At 39.6% G+C, this 18,388-nt stretch overlaps 1 protein-coding gene across 2 annotated transcripts in view; it reads left to right on the forward strand.

Moving 5' to 3' along the window:
• The window catches only part of ODAD2 (outer dynein arm docking complex subunit 2), a 187,137-nt gene that overhangs the window by 67,220 nt on the left and 101,529 nt on the right, over positions 1–18,388 (forward strand). For both annotated transcript variants that reach the window (XM_014859085.3, XM_044762470.2), the window contains exons 11-16: positions 4,421–4,567; positions 5,170–5,379; positions 8,907–9,149; positions 9,493–9,603; positions 11,662–11,816; positions 12,722–12,964. In XM_014859085.3, coding sequence (XP_014714571.3) covers positions 4,421–4,567; positions 5,170–5,379; positions 8,907–9,149; positions 9,493–9,603; positions 11,662–11,816; positions 12,722–12,964 — 1,109 coding nt within the window. The remainder of the gene's footprint in view (positions 1–4,420; positions 4,568–5,169; positions 5,380–8,906; positions 9,150–9,492; positions 9,604–11,661; positions 11,817–12,721; positions 12,965–18,388) is intronic.

Here is an 18,388-nt window from a genome sequence, read left to right on the forward strand (position 1 = left end):
TCAAATGCTTTCTCTGCATCTATTGAGATGATCATGTGGTTTTTGTTTCTCATATTGTTAATGTGGTGAATCACGTTGATTGACTTGCGGATGTTGAACCATCCCTGTGTCCCTGGTATAAATCCCACTTGATCATGGTGTATAATCTTTTTGATATATTGCTGTATTCTGTTTGCCAATATTTTGTTGAGGATTTTTGCATCTATGTTCATCAGTGATATTGGCCTGTAGTTTTCCTTCTTTGTGTTGTCCTTGTCAGGAGATCAGTGTGATGTTGGCTTCATAGAATGTATTAGGGAGTGCTCTATCTTCTTCTATTTTCTGGAACAGTTTGAGAAGGATAGGTATTAAATCTTCTTTGAATGTTTGGTAGAATTCTCCAGAGAAGCCGTCTGGTCCTGGAACTCTTATTTTGGGGGAGGTTTTTGATTACTGTTTCTATTTCTTTACTTGTGATTGGTCTATTCAGATTCTCTATTTCTTCCTGATTCAGTTTGGGTAGGTTGTATGAGGCTAGGAATTTATCCATTTCTTCTAGGTTGTTCAATTTGTTGGCATATAGTTTTTCATAGTATTCTCTTATGATCCTTTGTATTTCTTCGGTATCTGTTGTGATTTCTCCTCTCTTGTTTCTAATTTTATTTATTTGAGACTTCTCTTTTCTTTAGTGAGTCTGGCTAAGGGTTTGTCGATTTTCTTAATTTTTTCGAAGAACCAACTCTTTGTTTCATTGATCCTTTCTACTGTCTTTTTTGTTTCAATATCATTTATTTCTGCTCTAATTCTTATTATTTCTCTCCTTCTACTGACTTTGGGCTTTGTTTGTTCTTCTTTTCCTAATTCCGTTAGGTGTCGTTTGAGGTTGTTTATGTGAGATTTTTCTTGCTTATTGAGGTGAGCCTGTATTGCAATGAATTTCCCTCTTAGGACTGCCTTTGCTGCATCCCAAATAATTTCGTACAGTGTGTTTTCATTTTCATTTGTCTCCCAATAATATTTGATTTCTTCTTTAATTTCTTCAATAATCCATTGTTTGTTCAGTAGCATGTTGTTTAGTCTCCACATTTTTGGCCGTTTCCCAGCTTTAATCTTGTAGTTGATTTCTAGTTTCATAGCATTGTGATCAGAAAAGATGCTTGATATTATTTCAACCCTCTTGAACTTATTGATGATTGCTTTGTTTCCCAAGATATGGTCTATCCTTGAGAATGTTCCATGTGCGCTTGAGAAGAATGTGTAACCTGCTGTTTTTGGATGAAGTTTCCTATATATTTCTATTAGGTCCATCTGATCTGATTTTTCATTTAATTCTATAATTTCCCTGTTGGTTTTCTGTCTGGATGATCTGTCCATTGGTGTTAATGGGGTGTTGAGGTCCCCTACTATTATTGTATTGCTGTTGATGTCTCCTTTCAGTTTTGTTAATAGTTTCTTTATGAATTTTGGTGCTCCTGTGTTAGGTGCGTATATATTTATAACTGTTATGTCATCTTGGTGGAACATCCCTTTTATCATTATATACTGCCCCTCTTTGTCTTTCTTTATCTGTTTTGCTTTGAAGTCTACTTTGTCTGATATAAGTATGGCAACACCTGCTTTCTTTTGTTCATTATTAGCTTGGAGTACTGTCTTCCATCCCTTCACTCTGAGTCTCTGTTTGTCTTTGGGGCTGAGGTGTGTTTCCTGGAGGCAGCATATTATTGGATCTTGTTCTTTGATCCATCCTGCCACTCTGTGCCTTTTGATTGGAGAGTTCAATCCATTCACATTTAGTGTGATTATTGAAATGTGGGGGCCTACTGTTGCCATTTTATCACTTGTTTTCCGGTTCTTTTGTCCTGATGGAGAGCTGTTACTTTGTGTTATTGTCCTTCTGCTTATCTCCTTTGTTCTAGATTTTGTAACCCCTTTCCTTTTTTTGATTTTTCAGGAATGAGTTTCTTCCTGAGCAATTCTTGAAGAGAAGGTTTTGTGGTGATGAACTCCCTTAACTTTTGTTTATCTGGGAAAGTTTTTATTTGTCCATCATATTTGAAGGATATTTTTGCTGGGTAGAGTATTCTTGGCTGCAGGTTTTTGTCCTTCAGAGTTTTGAATATTTCATTTCAATCTCTTCTAGCCTGTAAGGTCTCTCCTGAGAAATCTGCTGATAGCTTTATGGGGTTTCCTTTGTAAGTTATTTTCTTCTGCCTGGCTGCCCTTAGTATTTTCTCTTTGTCGTTGACTTTTGCTAGTTTCACTACTATATGTCTTGGGGTTGGTCTTCTTGCGTTAACAAAGTTTGGAGATCTATTAGCTTCTGTGACGTGAAGTTCCATCTCTCTTCCCAAGTTTGGAAAGTTCTCAGCTATTATTTCTTTGAACAGGCCTTCTGCCCCCTTCTCCTTCTCTTCTCCCTCTGGTATACCTATAATCCTTATGTTGCATCTCCTAATTGAGTTGAATAATTCTCGGAGAGTTTCTTCATTTCTTTTTAGTCTTAATTCTCTCTCCTCCTCTGCCTGCAGCATTTCTATATTCCTATCCTACAAATTGCTAATTCTGTCCTCCATATTATTGACCCTACTGTTCAGAGAGTCCAGATTTTTCTTAATCTCCTCCATTGTGTTCTTCATCTCCAGTATTTCTAATTGGTTCTTCTTTCTAGTGTCAAGTTCTTTTGTGACATAGCTCCTGAACTCATTGAGTTGTCTATCTGAATTCTCTTTTAGGTCGTTGAGTTTTTTCATAATGGCAGTTTTGAAATCATCGTCATTTAGGTTATAGATTTCATTGTCTTTGGGATTGTTTTCTGGGTGCTTATCATTTTCCTTCTGTTCTGGAGATTTAATATATTTTTTCATACTGCTTTATGGCATGGATTTGTGCCTCCGCATAGAGATAGAGTTTAGTTGCTGCTTTCACTTGTTGCGACTGGTGTGTGTGTGTGGGGGGGCAGCTGTTTAGACTGCCCCAACCAGGAACCCTGTCAGCTGTTACTGACTGGGCCTGGACCCCTCCTCGTAGTCACAGTGGTCCTGTAGGGTCCCTCATCGGTTTGGGGGCAATTGCAAGGGGCCCTCAGGCTGCTGGTGCCTACTGCTGCAGGCCACCTAGACACGCTTCCTCCTTGTGGTCTGCAGCAGTGTTGTGGGCTTTCCCATCAGCCAGGAGCAGGATCACCTATAATCTCCGATTTGTCCCTAACAGAGCCCACCAGATCACATGTCCACTGTAGGTCCCAGCAGAGCTATGGGTATCTTCTACAGTCTGTCATTGGCTCACCTGTGCTGCTTTTGCCCCAGGGCCTTCCCACCTTGCGATTACCAGTCGGGACCTCTCCACTAGTGCTGTACAGAGGCTTTCGCTGAGGCTGCTGTAAGAACCTGAAGATCCCCCCTGGGCTACATAGCCATTTCACTGGAGCGCTACTCTGCCCCACTTCACTCTCACGGGATCTCTGGGAGCCCCTTGCCTTGTCTGGGACATGGCCAGAGTCCGTGGGCCTGGCGGTGGCTTGTAAGCTGCTGCCTTGAGGGGAATTCTGCTCTAGGGAGCTTCCTGGTGTTCCGAATGCTGGGCGGGGCCTCCCTGCCAATGGCGAGCAGAGGCCCTCCCTGCTGGGCAGGTGCGGGACCCTGGAGCGATCCCCTGGTTGGAGCTCCACCCAGTCCCCAAGCGCATCCACAGGAAGTCCAGGCACCCCCTGCACTGACCTGTGTGCAGGAGACCGTGAGCCCAGCGGCAGCTTGCAGCCTGGAGCCACCCCGGGGAATCCACCCACTGGGAGCTTCCCTTTGTCCTGGATCCTGGGTGTGGCCTCCCTGCTAATGGCGAGCAGAGGCTTTCCCTGCCAGGGAGATGCGGGACCCCGGAGCCTTCCCCCGTGCCGCAGAGCCAGGTGCTGGAGCTCCAACCATCTCCCCAAGCACATCTACGGGAAGTCCGGGCGCCCCCTACACTAAGCTGTGCACCGGAGACTGTGAGCCCAGCAGCAGCTTGCAGTCTGGAGCCGCCCCGGGGGAATCTGCCCATAGGGAGCTTCCCTTTGTCCTGGATTCTGGGCGTGGCCTCCCTGCTAATGGCGAGCAGAGGCTTTCCCTGCCTGGGAGATGCGGGACCCCAGTGCCTTCCCCCGCACCGCAGAGCCAGGCGCTGGAGCTCCAACTGTGTCCCCAAGGATGTCTATGGGAAGTCCAGGCACCCTAAATGTTGACTTTTAATTGGAATAATGTTTTATGATACTCTGTACAGCTTTTTCGTGTGTCAGCTCTACATGATTCATTTAACAAATTATAATCCACTCAGAGAACTTAAAAAAATTTCATATGCTGTGTGTATGGGGAGACACACTTCCCAGTTCATGGATTCATAAACATTTAGTAAATTTCTATGGGAATGTGATCGTATTTAAACTTTCCATGGCCTTGCGTCTTCACAGGGAGGAAATCAGACAGCTACAGTGATTGCGTTGTGTTCAATGAAGGATTTCAACTTAGCACACGAGACCTGCCAGTTGGCAATCAGGGATGTTGGAGGCCTTGAAGTTTTAATCAATTTACTTGATACAGATGAAGTCAAATGTAAGGTGAGTGGCTTTGTCACAGTGGATGAGGAGCCTGGTTCGTACCTTCTCAGGATTCTCTTAGCACTAAGTGTCCGTCTCTCCTCCTGCCTGTTTCGTGTTTTATCTACTATTATTACCGATAGCCTGCTACTTCTGTTGGCTGATCTCCTCATCTCTCTGCTTTTTGTCTTTCTCTCCTGGTTCTTTTATAGTACAGTCATGTGTCGCTTAACAACAGGGATACATTCGGAGAAATGTGTTGTTAGGCAATTTCATCATTGTGCAAACATCCTAGAGTAACTTACACAAATGTAGATGGTATAGCCTACTACACACCTGAGCTAAATGGTACTAATCTTATGGGACCACTGACATATGTGGTCTGTCGTTGACCGAAATGTCGTTATGTAGCACATGACTATAGCATGTGCTTTTTAAATGATGAACGTTTGTTTACGTAACTAAAGGAAAATATGAAGGATATGTGTAACACCTTGGAATAGAAACTATTTCTTTAAAAGACTTAATTGGGGAAGGATTTTAGGCAGACTTGGAATTTTTAAAAGTATAGCACTGGCTATGTATTAAGCACTCATTCATCTGTAACTTTTTTTCTCATTTAGATTGGTTCATTAAAAATCCTGAAGGAAATCAGTCATAATCCTCAAATCAGACGTAATATTGTTGACCTTGGGGGTTTACCAATTATGGTTAAAATACTTGATTCTCCATATAAGACTCTGAAATGTTTGGCAGCTGAGACAATTGCGAATGTTGCCAAGTTTAGAAGAGCCCGGCGGGCGGTGAGAAGCCACGGAGGCATCACCAAACTGGTGAGTACCTCTGACGTTGTCATCAGCACACCAGCTGCCACCGAGACGTCAACTCCCCGCCGCCCCTCCTGCCCACTCCTGGATGTTAAATAAGCATAGGGTGTGTTCTGGGAATGCTTCTTTTTGTATAACATGTCCTTTAAAATTATTTTTGTATATTTACATTAGCAAACGACCAAAAAACATGTTCATTTTTCAAAGAAATATAAATGTTAAGAGATAGATGTAGTTTTCACGTTTCACACTGGTGGGGATATATCCACGTGTGTGTGCAGTGTTGGTAAGGGGAGGGGGGGAACCCCGCACTGTGGAAGACAGTCTGGTAGCCCATGACCTCTGACGTGGTGACCTCACTGTGAGAACTGTCCCCCAAGAAGACAGTCAGAGCTGCAGGTACTTGTTTATCTCATTGTTATCTGCCAGAATGACAACTGAAAACTTCAGTGTGTTTTACAATATGATGTTAGTAAAATAATTTGCAGTATATCCATAAGAAACATATTTCATTAGCTATCAGTATATGTTCTAGAAGTTTATTTAGTAAGAAGGTATAAATGTATATTCAATCTTATGTAAAAAATCATAACAAGATTAAAACCTGATGATACCTATGATCCCAATTTTTAAAGAGCCACCTAACAAGTATAGAAAAAACACTTGAAATATGTACACAAAATTATTCACAATGATTTTCTCTGAAGTGATTACCAGATTTTCTTCCTATTTTTCTACACTTGCCAGTTTGTTGTATAAATATTACTTTTATAATCAGAAAAATTTTGGTTTCAATAATTATCACTGAAAGAAAAAAGTTTGCATTCTGCTCAACACCTTGCCCCAGCAGGAAAGGCCTTAATAATGTGCAATATGGATTTGCATTTTCATCCTCCTTGGTAAGGCTCAGTAGATCTTGTGTGTCTCCCACAGCTTTTATGCTACTGGATTGTCTCCACTTCTGCACTTTCAGTTCCCTAAGATGGGAGAGGTCTTGTTTATCTTAGTGTCATCCACAGCACTTAGGCCAGAACTTTACACATATAAAGGGTTAATGGATACCTATTGAATTAATGTGGATTTAATGTGAATATGTACGCAGTGAAATGTGTACAGAAATTTACTAAAAGACATTCTGTGTATTCACTTGTAATCTGTAGAACACTGTAAATTGTAATTATTTGCTTCAAAAATAAGATGACATAGCTGAAGAGATAGATGGTAAAACAAATATGGCAGAATGTAAATTATAGAACCTATGAGGTGGGTATATGGATGTTGCTGTACAATTACTGTACAGTTCATTCAGCCTTTGTGTACATTTGAAAATTTTCATAATAAAATATTGGAGGAAGGTGATTATTACTATGATTATCATTATTTAGCTTAAATAATGAAATCACATGGTAGGCTGTTGTGGCTGTCCACTGAAACTATTGCCATTAAATTATAAGAATGAATAATGTAATATAAAACTAAACTATGTTTTTATGGAAGTCCTATGCATCATATTTGGGGACCTGGAGTTTGGACAACTGTACTAACCTAGTCAAGACAGAAATGCACATTTTAATTTAATTTTAAGTAATAGCTAAATTAGGAACAGGAAAGACCAATACTGGATAGACTAATAATAAGCTTGTAATCGCTGAGTTGATGACACATCTGGGAAGGACTAGGATTGGGGATCCATTTTTGGTTTGCTAGGTATGAGGCCGGGGTAGATGACGTACTGCCAAGAGCCCCCAACTAAAACTGGAAATGAAGGAGATCACTCAATACAGAGATGAAGTGGTGAGCTGGTTATGGCACCAGAGCAAGGGAATCAAGTTCAAGATCAGAGAGGCAGGAGGGCGCTGGCCACAGTGGAGTTTGGGCACCTAGATGGAGGCCAGTCTCTGGAGCGGCAGGCCCAATAAGAAGACGTGGCAGAAGACAAAGTCTGAGCAAGCAGGGAGAATGCATCCAGGCAGTGAAATATTGTAAGATCCAGTGTTGTTGGTCTTGTGGCAAGTTTCTCTGTTCCTCTGTATGTATAACCTGCTTGACCCTTTCACTGAAAACTATTTCAAACATTTCTTGAAATGTGTGTGAGGTGCAGAACTAGGAGGTGGGAATATAAATATAAATAAATGTATGTCCCTGACCACAGTGATGTCACAGTCTTGTGGTGGTGAAGATGTGGGGTTGGGGGACTGCAGGAAAAGATGTAAGTGTAATGGTTAGTTTTAGGTATTTCATGGGTGTCAGCACTGAAAATAGTGGAGCAACAGTAGAGATGGGTGATCAATTGACTCTACTTGGAGGAGGAGGGTCAAGAAAGGCTGGAGAGAGGAGTTGTTGCCTTTGCTGAGTCTTGAAAGGTGAGTAGGTATTTGTCAGGAGGACATACCAGGGAAAAGCATTTTATGAAGATGAAGCCGTGTTGGTAAAGGCCCAGAGCTGGGAATCAACACTGTGTATTTGGAAACTACAGGTAGTTTAATATGGCCATGTGAGGTGGGCTGAGTAGTGAGAGATGAAGATAGAGGTCCAGGGTGATCACACAGGGCCTTAGTCAATGAGCTATGGAGTTTGGACTTTATAGAGAAAATGAGGGAGTCACTGTAAAAGAGATGCCTTTAGGCTTTCTGCCTATGTTCAATCCCATTATCTTAGAATTTCTTTCCTGCATTGATGTTGCATCCCCAGTAGACACCTAAAGGCCGTGTAAATATTTCTCACTCCTTGTCATTCCTTGGGCCATAACTAATTACACCATGAGTGTACACTGGACTCAGCACTGCTCCTACCAGATCTCTCTTCCAGGAATTTGGAATTAGGAATCAGAGACTCTGCTTAGTCTGGGCTACTCCTTTGTAAAATTGGGATTGGTGGTCATGATTATGTGGACAGTATCCATGGAACTTGGCCTGCAGAAAGAGATGAATGGAGTAGACACGTGTAGGATAGACACCTCTGGGAGACCTGGCTTCACTTCGTCCATGAAGTACACTGACACTGCTATAGCCAGATGAATTGCCTTTCCCTTAAGATCTTCAGTGACTTTGTTTATTGCAAAGAAAAGAGAGGATCCTGGCAGCTGTGCCATTTGGTTTGGTTGCTTTTGGTAGCACAGGTGGAGGGCTGGAGTTCTCACGTTTTTAAGAAGGTGAAATCCATTCATCTCTTGCTAGAAAGTCCTAGTGACTTTAGAGACCTTAATTTTCTAAGATACCAGGGCTGGTGATGTGGTTTACAAATCTTACTAATGTAAATGTTAGAGTCGTGTTAAGAACATACTATCTTGGTGGGATTAAATTTATTGTGGGAAGGAAACATGAAAGCTCCCAAATCTGGGTGAAGGTTGTTTTGAAGGGTTTTGTTGGTTTTTTTTTTTGCTTTCACTGGCTGCTGTGTAGTATGAAAGTTAATTTTTAAAAGTGTTCTTATTTTTGGTGGAGCTGAGCTTGGTAGCAACCCCGTAGCTATTGCAGAATGCATTGTTATATGTTAAAGATTCCCAAGTCCCTTGTATTTACCTATTCTTGTAGGTCGCTCTACTTGACTGTGGGCAGAATTCAACAGAGCCTGCTCAGTCGAGTCTGTATGAGACCAGAGACATGGAAGTGGCTCGCTGCGGGGCGCTGGCACTGTGGAGCTGCAGTAAGAGTTATGCAAATAAAGAAGCCATTCGGAAAGCCGGGGGCATTCCTTTGTTGGCTCAGTTACTGAAGACTTCTCACGAAAACGTGCTAATTCCGGTGGTGGGGACGTTGCAAGAATGTGCGTCAGAGGTACTCAGGCCAGCGCTGCTTCCCTTGCTTTCACTTACTTTGATTTCTTTAGTTGAAAGTAACTTTTAAGGTGGTCATGACAGCCAAGGGTTCTTTTTCAAGAAGTCAGCATTTTTTTAGAAATTATATCAAACTAATAGAACATTAATTATGTTGGTACCTGTGTGATATATTTTTGAAAATGTTGACTGAATTCTCTTATCATTATATTGATGTGTTAAACTTGGACTGTGGCGTTTATTTACCAAGAAAGTTTGTTCACTGTAACTATTAATGAATGTGAATAGGTGCTTATTATATTCATGCATTATACACCCATAAATACTTAAGTTTCTTTTCCTAGGAAAGTTACCGAGCTTCAATCAAAGCAGAAAGGATAATTGAGAATCTGGTCAAGAACCTGAACAGTGAGAATGAGCAGCTGCAGGAACACTGCGCCATGGCCATCTACCAGGTCCGATGGACTCTGCACAGTCGTGGTGTTCTTATTCATCTAGTTTAAGGCAGTGTTTCTAAACACGAGGTCTCATTCTCTGGGGGTGGGATGCTGTATCTGCATTTTTAACAAGAACCCCCAGGGATTTTCATGTACTCACAAGTCTGAGAACCACTGTCCTGTGCCCATGACAGATGCCTCCTGTATATGTCAGAGAGAAACTTGCTTCAACGTGTGTGGTTATTTACAATTCTATGAGACACTTATATATCTTTGTCTGCTAAAATGATTTACTTAGTGTAAAATATCTAAATACTTACCTGGTGCCTCTATGTTGCTTTTTTTTTAAATTGAGGTAACAGTGGTTTATAACATTATATAAATTTCAGGATGATAATTAGACTTTGGGTGCTGAACATGATGTAGTGTACACAGAAATTGAAATACAGTGATGTACACCTGATATTTGTATATTGCTTTTCATATATCCTATTCAAACACAGTGGTCTTGGGAAATTTGTTTCCTACCAAGGCAAGATGGATGAATGAGTGCATGTGTGTCTGTGTTCCTGTTTTATCTTTTTGTTAATTTACTTATTTTAATCTTTATTAACTTTATATGGGTTGTAAATTTCATGATATACTAGAAAACAGATTAGAATAGCAAAGGGTAAGAAAAGATGGCCTTGACAAATTACTATATGACTGGTTACTGGCCACGCCAGCTTCTACCTAATTGGAATAGATTTCCAAAATAAGTTTTGGGAATAGAACGTATTTTAAAATGTGCCAAGTGAGAGAGTACACCACGATGATAAAATCGGAGAAGGGGCTCCTGTCAGTAGAGGGTTGTATTAGTTTTCCGGGGCTGCTATAACAAAGGACCACACACTGGCTTAAACAAAGGAAATTGGTTTTGTCACAGTTCATAATAGGCTAGAAGATCAAGGTGTCAACAGGGTTGGTTCCTTCTGAGGATTCTCTCCTTGGCTTGTAAATGACCGTCTTCATGTTCATGTGTAATTCTCTGTCTTCACATAAGTCCTTCCTCCGTGTCCTGATATCCTCTTCTTTTAAGGACACCAGAGCCAACCTCAATGATCTCGTTTAACCTTACTTACCTCTTTAAAGTCCCTATCTTCAAATACAGTCACATTCTGAGGTATGGGGGTTAGAACATATGAATTTTGAGGGGACACAGCTTATAACATGGATATATAGCCTTGATTTGTATATCTGCCTCCTATGAGTAAGCATTAAGGGTCAGTTAGAAATAGTGATTAATTTTTGAAAGTTGTAGCTGAAACAGAACTGAAAGCCACACATAGAATATAACATGGCAGGTGACTCATGGTTTACTGCAGTGACAATTTCTTCTAGTGGCCCTCATGAATGATACATGACATGCATCTGTCTTACATGGCCTCAGAGACCAACTGTATGCTTAGGATGATAGCAAACCTATACTAATTATCATCTTTTGGCTCTATAACCTGGCAAGGATGATTGGTTGGGAACATCTATACAGTACATATTTATTTGAAAGGGTGACACAAACATGGATAAGCATATTTGAATAAAATGTCACTTGCTATTGATATAACCCACTCCTCTGGGCATAGAAACTCTATTGGGGAAATTTCTTGTCTCTTACACTCTTGGGGTCATCGAAGATCTGACTGAATCCCTATCACTCATCCATCTTCTCTACTACATTTTCCCAAGATTCTGTGTTGCATCACTGCAGAAATCCTCTGTCTATGCATGTGACATTCTAGATACCATACCAACCTTTGCCTCTGTCTCAGTGGAAGCCAGGCTACCTCAAAACTGGCCTGGGAGAATTGCCAAGTATGTAGAAACTGCTAGACATTGTCAAAACGCCATAGGGGAAGAGAGATACTGTTAGGATAGCCATTATAAAAAAGAATTATATTTCACTTGGAGGCTCCTTCAGAAAATGATACTCTCTGAAAAGAAGTGTCAAAGCTACTATAATGGCAACCTCCTTTAGGAATTACTGAAAGCTTGATATGCCTTGATCACTGACAGCCTCTGACTTGACTTTTGTTGTAGTGTGCCGAAGATGAAGAAACCCGTGACCTGGTTAGGCTGCATGGAGGACTTAAACCTCTGGCCAGTCTGCTCAATAACACTGACAATAAAGAACGGTTGGCTGCTGTGACGGGAGCCATATGGAAATGTTCCATCAGCAAAGAGAATGTGACCAAGTAAGAGAAGGCATTGCAATATTCTGTAATAAAAGTATGGCCACCGGGGGCCGACCCATGGCCGAGTGGTTAAGTTCACGTGCTCTGCTTCAGCAGCCCAGGGTTTCGCTAGCTCGAATCCTGGATGCAGACATGGCACCACTCATCAGGCCATGCTGAGGCGGTGTCCCACATAGTGCAACCAGAGGCACTCACAACTAGAATATACAACTATGTACTGGGGGGCTTTGGGAGAAAAAGAAAAAGATTAGCAACAGTTGTTAGCTCAGGTGCCAATCTTTAAAAAAAAAAAAAAAAAGAGTATGGCCACCAAAACACATTTTTGTAATTTAATGCTATTTTAATAAAGAGTCAATTCTAATGCTACTCCTGTAGTTTTCATAGATGTACAGTCTGGATTAAGTTGGCAGAATTAAGGGATTCTTAGTAATGAAAGACTCCTACTTCCTATCTCACCACCTGGCAGTGGTCATTTTCCAATATGACTTTTAAAGTATTTGTAAACTTTATGATCATTTGATATAACAGGTTTATTTTGCTTTGTTCATGTAAAATAGTCTCTGTAACATGGGGGAAAAAACCCTCAGGGTAGTGGAATCACTGATGCTCAGATCTGAAAGAAGTAGTTGTCTTAGAGACTGTGCAGGCTAGTGGTTAAGGGCACATGTCTGGAGCAGATGGCTGGCTGTGGATGTTGGCTTCACTATTTACCAAGCTTCACATTAGCCTTCTGAAAATGAACATTATAGTAGTCTCTACATCATAGGGTTGCTGTAAGGATTGAATGAGCATATAGTTGGCATTTAGTAATTTTTAGTCATTTATGTTATCAGCTAACTTTATACCAAAAATAATACTGCTTCCCCCTTTCCCCCTCTTCCTCCCTCTTTTTCTGATGAACTTAGGTTTCGGGAATACAAAGCCATTGAAACCTTGGTGGGGCTTCTGACTGATCAGCCTGAAGAAGTACTTGTGAATGTGGTTGGTGCGTTGGGAGAATGCTGCCAGGAATATGAAAACCGAGTCATTGTCCGGAAATGTGGTGGTATTCAACCACTTGTGAACCTCCTCGTTGGAATAAACCAAGCTCTTCTTGTCAATGTCACAAAAGCAGTTGGAGCTTGTGCACTAGAACCTGAAAGTATGACGTAAGTGGCCCTAGAGACTGGAAGGTTTTATCTGAGAATGTTCGGGGAAACACTTGGTAGTCATGGAATAGTGTCATCACTTAAACTTGGTGTGCGCTTAGACGTAGAATGAAAAGGCAAAATGTGTTTACATCTAAATAACCACAAGGTTACCAAATCATGACTTACAGAGCCAAATTGTTGCCCTGGTTGAGCTGGAGGGCTGAAGCTGGGCATATTGGGAGGATTTAAAATACTCAGTAATCAATTTCCCATGCAGAAACCTTAATACAATAAAAAAAACTTTTATCTTCCTCCTAGAGAAGAATTGTCTATCCATCTCTCTGACTGAGATCCTAGGTAGTTCTAGGTAGCATTTCCATAGTATCCTTCTTGTTTCTTGATTCAATCCAGCAAATGTATTTTGAGCCTAAGAACTATGAACTGATGAGGGGTTGAGACAAAGGATTTTAAGCTATGATCTTGGTTATTAAGAAAATTCTTGCATAATTAGAAAGAAAAGACTTAAATATGGTACAATTTAAGAACAATAGCAAGATGCTATAGACATTTTACATATATATGTGTATATATGTACACACCCACACTTACACATGTGTATGTATATATGTGTGTGTGTATACATATATGTGTGTGTATATATGTGTGTGTGTGTATAACATATACATATGTATGTATATATAAAGTCCAGAAAGGGAGGAACCCGTACAGGTCAAAGTTGTTGTATTAGGGTTCTCCAGAGAATTAGAACCAATAGGATGTATATATAAATAGAGAAAGGGAGAAAGATAGATTTATTTTAAGGAATTGGCTCATGTGATTGTGGAGGCTTGGTGAATCCAAAATCTGATGGGATAGGCTGGCAGGCTGGAGACTCAGGAAGGAGTTGCAGTTTGAGTTCAAAGGCAGTCTGCTAACAGAATTCCTTCTTCCTCAGGGAGGTCAGTCTTTGTTCCATTAAGGCTTTCAACTGATTGAATGAGGCCTACCTTCCTTATGGAGGATAATCTACTTTACTCAAAGTCCACCAATTTAAATGTTAATTTCATCCAAAAAATACCTTCACAGAAACGTGCAGAATAATTTTTAACCAAATAGAGACCAAAGAGAGATACAGAAGTAATTTAAAATATAGAATAGATGATGAGATGGCAGTAAATAAATATTTATTAGTAAATACACAGAACTAGTTTGTAGAATTTTATGAGAGGCTTGACTTCTGGTTAATGACAAAAAAGAGCAAAAGTAGAAAAAAATCATTTTCCCCCAAACAAGGAAATGGCCCCAAATCCAAATCTTAAATTTGAAACACACCTGCAAAGTGCTGTGAATTATTGACCTGTCTGTTATATGGTGACAGCTTGCACATGCCTCTTCAGATCTCAAGATTTCCCCCCAAATAAGTGTCATGGTTGTGAGATGCACTGCCAACTTTTTTTTTTTTCATAGAGAGCAGAATCTAGGGGAGTGAATGGGCCTTGGAAGAAGTGAGGAATTTCCCATCAGAGACCTAGTTTTGCATTATAAAACATCAGCAGAAGTGGAGCCTAAGGAAAAGTCATATGGACATGTCATCTTGTATTGTCTACAGCAGTCTTCTAGCCCAAGGAGACTGCTGGAGACACTTTGGAGTGAAAAGGATACTAGAGACATTGATTGCCAGATTGCAGCACAATGAAACTATAAATTTTTCAAGATTTGGAGTGAGCCAGATTGACTGTTTGAATGCTCAAAACTGAATGGAGATATGTTCCCAGGGCAAGGAGAATTGCAGATTTTTGTGGGATTGTGTTGAGGTAATTCATCACAAAAGAAAACAGATAAATTCAGACAAATAATTTCACCATAATCACAAGGCTATAAAGGCAATATACTGCCTCTTAATAAAATTGCCAAAAGAAATGCTATAAAGTTTTACAAAAAGACTTTATAAGGTAACCTAAATAGTTTAAAAACGCAAGAGGTCAGAGCTCAGAAGAGGAATAGAAAAATTGTTTAACTAAAAGCCTGGATAGAGGCAAAAGACGGGTAATAAACACAACTGAAAACAGGAATGTGGTGTATAGGAAATACAAAATAAAATGAAAAAATATATTAAAATTATAATAAAGTGATAAATGTTGAACCCAAGGAGATCCAACATAAATGTAATTGGTGTTCCTTAAGAAGAGGTTTGAACCAATGGAATATCGTCTTACGTAGAGATATAACAGAAGAAAACTTTTTTGTGGGTCTGTAGGTCAAAACACCTGAGAAGATTCTAGTAATATTCAGAATGGCCAGCAGTAACACATCCTGGTAAAATTACTTGCATTTCAAAAATAAAAGAAAAAATAAGTAGGCAAGAGAAGCAAATCATCAGGACAGATTGTCTGCAAACTGCCCCACAGCTTCTTTTAATATCAAAAAACATTGATTGAGGGGTTAAATTCCTCAGACTAACATTCTCAGAGAGAGAATATTGCCCAAGAATTTCACATCCAAACAAGTTGTTCTTCAAATATGAAGGCAATAGCACATTCTCAATCGTACAAGAAATTAGTGAATATAGTACTGACTAGCTCTTCTTGACAAAACTGCTTGGTTACCAAAATCTTGTCAATCAGGAAATTACTCAAAGTATTTCAAAACAGCAAAACTGTGGCTAAAAGGTACCAGTGGAGACCATTGAATTCACTTAAATATTGCACTAAGACAAAACAATGGAAGAATTATCTTTAGAGGAATCATCTATGTTTTATAGATATTGATAATGATAATGTAATAATACTGCTGAAAAAATAAAAACAAAGTCAATGCAGAGTAGATGAGAGGTGTGCAAATTTTATCATCTTGCACATAAATAAATAGGTACTATTCAAAAACTTTATCTATCTGTCTGTCTATCTATCATCTGTCTGTCTATCTCTCTCACCTATCCATACCTCCTTTTATCTAGCTATGGACATAAAGAGATATCCAAAATAATTTACATTAGCTGTTAACGATTATTATTCCTGGATGGTAGGATTTGGGATCATTTTTTGCTTTCTTCTTTGTATTTTTCTCTACAGTCTGTTTGATAAATGTGTCATCTTTACAAAATCAAAGTTCTTGTTTAATACCTTGTACAATCTCATTTTATTCTGAATAGTGTATAATGATTAAGAGTATACATTCTGAGGGCCGGCCCAGTGGTGCAGCAGTTAAGTTTGCATGTTCTGCTTTGGGCAGCCCAGGGTTCGCTGGTTCGGATCCCAGGTGCCGACATGGCACTGCTTGGCAAGCCATGCTGTGGCAGGCATCCCACATATAAAGTCGAGGAAGATGGGCATGGATGTTAGCTCAGGGCCAGTCTTCCTCCCTGAGCAAAAAGAGGAGGATTGGCAGCAGATGTTAGCTCAAGGCTGATCTTCCTCAAAAAAAGAAAGCATATAGATTCCGGAACCATTGCCTGGAATGTCAGTCTCAGCGCCTACCAAACTATGTTTCCTTCAGCAAATTTTTAAACTACTTGGTGCCTTGGTTACCAAATACATAGAATGGGGATAGTAATGATACCTATCTCATTGGATTGTTGTAACGATGGAGTGAATTAATATATGTAAAGTGCTTAACACTTTACATATCGTGCTAGGTAAGTATAATATATAATATCTATTAAAATCTCTATATTAATATATATTAACATATAATAAGTGCTAAATGTTGGCTAGTTTTGTTCATGTAGCTGTAGCTTCAATTAATAGCAATTTAAGATGATATAGATGAAAAGAAAATTCAAGTCAAACTGCATAGTATCTGTACTCATCTACAGATGAGTCCCTGAAGTCTGTGTTTCTCTGGTATTAAGTTAATCATGTTATTTAACTTGCTATGAATTGAGAACAAGGGGACCCTAAATGGTGAATGACTCACTTTAAACTCTTACCTGCAGTCAAGGAGCTTTGAGGGTGTGGCATAGACATGTAAATAGGCAATTATAATTCAGGCCTTTGTGCATCATGCTAATAAATTTGGATTTTGTTTTAAAGTTGATTGAAGATTATTGAAGGATTTCGAGCATAACTTGAGAGAGAGAAACTTGTTAGGGGATCACTGCAGGCCAGGGGTGAAGGTGATTAAAACTAAGCCTGTGGAATATAATGTAATAATGAAATTGACAGATTAAAGAGATATAAAGGGAGAGAATGGATAAAATCAGGTGAGTGATTGAACAGGAGTTGTAAAGAAGAGGGAGGAGTCATGAACGATACTCAGGTTTCTGACTTGGGTAAGTAGTGGATAATGGTACCACTTACTGATAGAGGGAATGTAGCTGGGGGACTGGTGAAGGAAGACTGAACTTCACAAGGGGAGAAACAAAGTCACTTTGTTCGTCGTTATATATTCAGTGCCTGATCCAGTCCCAGGCTCAGGGTAGGCACTCAACAAACATTTATTGCTAAATGAGTGAATGATGAATTCAGTTATGTTTGGGTAGACACTGAGATTCTTATGGCACATCTATGTGGTAATGGCAACTAGTCAGTTGGATATTCATGTCTAAAGCTTACATTAGAATGTGGGTTAGGCATATAGTTTTATAAATAATTGTTAACTGAAGTCATGGATATATATGAGAGCTTGTGAGGAAGAGAAAGGGAAGTGAAAAGAGAAGGACAAAAACAGAATCCTGTTGAACCCAATCTTTGAAGAATGAATGGACCAAAGGAGAGGTATCTATAAAGAAACTGAGACGGATCAGTCAGAGTTGTGAGGGAAACTAGAAGAGTGAGTTATTTAAAAAACAAAGGAAAGATAGTATTTAAGGAGAGAAAGTGGTCAAAAGTGTCAAATTTTATGACAAGGCCTCGTAAGAAAAAGACTAAATCGTTATTTCTTGTGCAATGAGGAGGTTGATGAATCCTTTTGTACTTGTAGTTATGGTATTCCCACAAATGTTTTTATAAAGGCACTAAGGCAGTTTCAGAAAACAGTGTTTTGAGTTTGGTAAGGATCCAAACACCGTTACTCTTGGCATCATATTTCAGACATGGCTATTACTGCTAGATTTGGAGAATTTATTGTGTCTTTGAGCTTTAAGTTAAATGGTAAGGAAATGACAAACAAATGCCTTTCCCCTGTCTAAGTCATACATAATTCGTAGGTTAGGAACTTGTTTTAATGATTAGCAGTTTTATGTTTAAATGATTTGTCTGTGGCTATGGCTAAAACTTAGGCTGCATATCAGGATAAATATATACTCATAGCACAGTTTTCTTAACTTTGTGCAATAGAATGCATAAGCAATTCTCTTCCCTTATATATTTTTCAGCAAGAATAAGAAACATCTTAATAACAACAGTTTGGCCACTCAATCAAAAATGATTTCTAAGAAACCATTGATTTCATAAAACTCTATTGACTTTTTTCAGTCTGCTTCAGACTAATGCTTTTAAAAAC

This window comes from Equus asinus, chromosome 29 (assembly GCF_041296235.1).
Source record: "Equus asinus isolate D_3611 breed Donkey chromosome 29, EquAss-T2T_v2, whole genome shotgun sequence".
In the NCBI taxonomy this organism is placed as follows: Eukaryota; Metazoa; Chordata; class Mammalia; order Perissodactyla; family Equidae; genus Equus; species Equus asinus.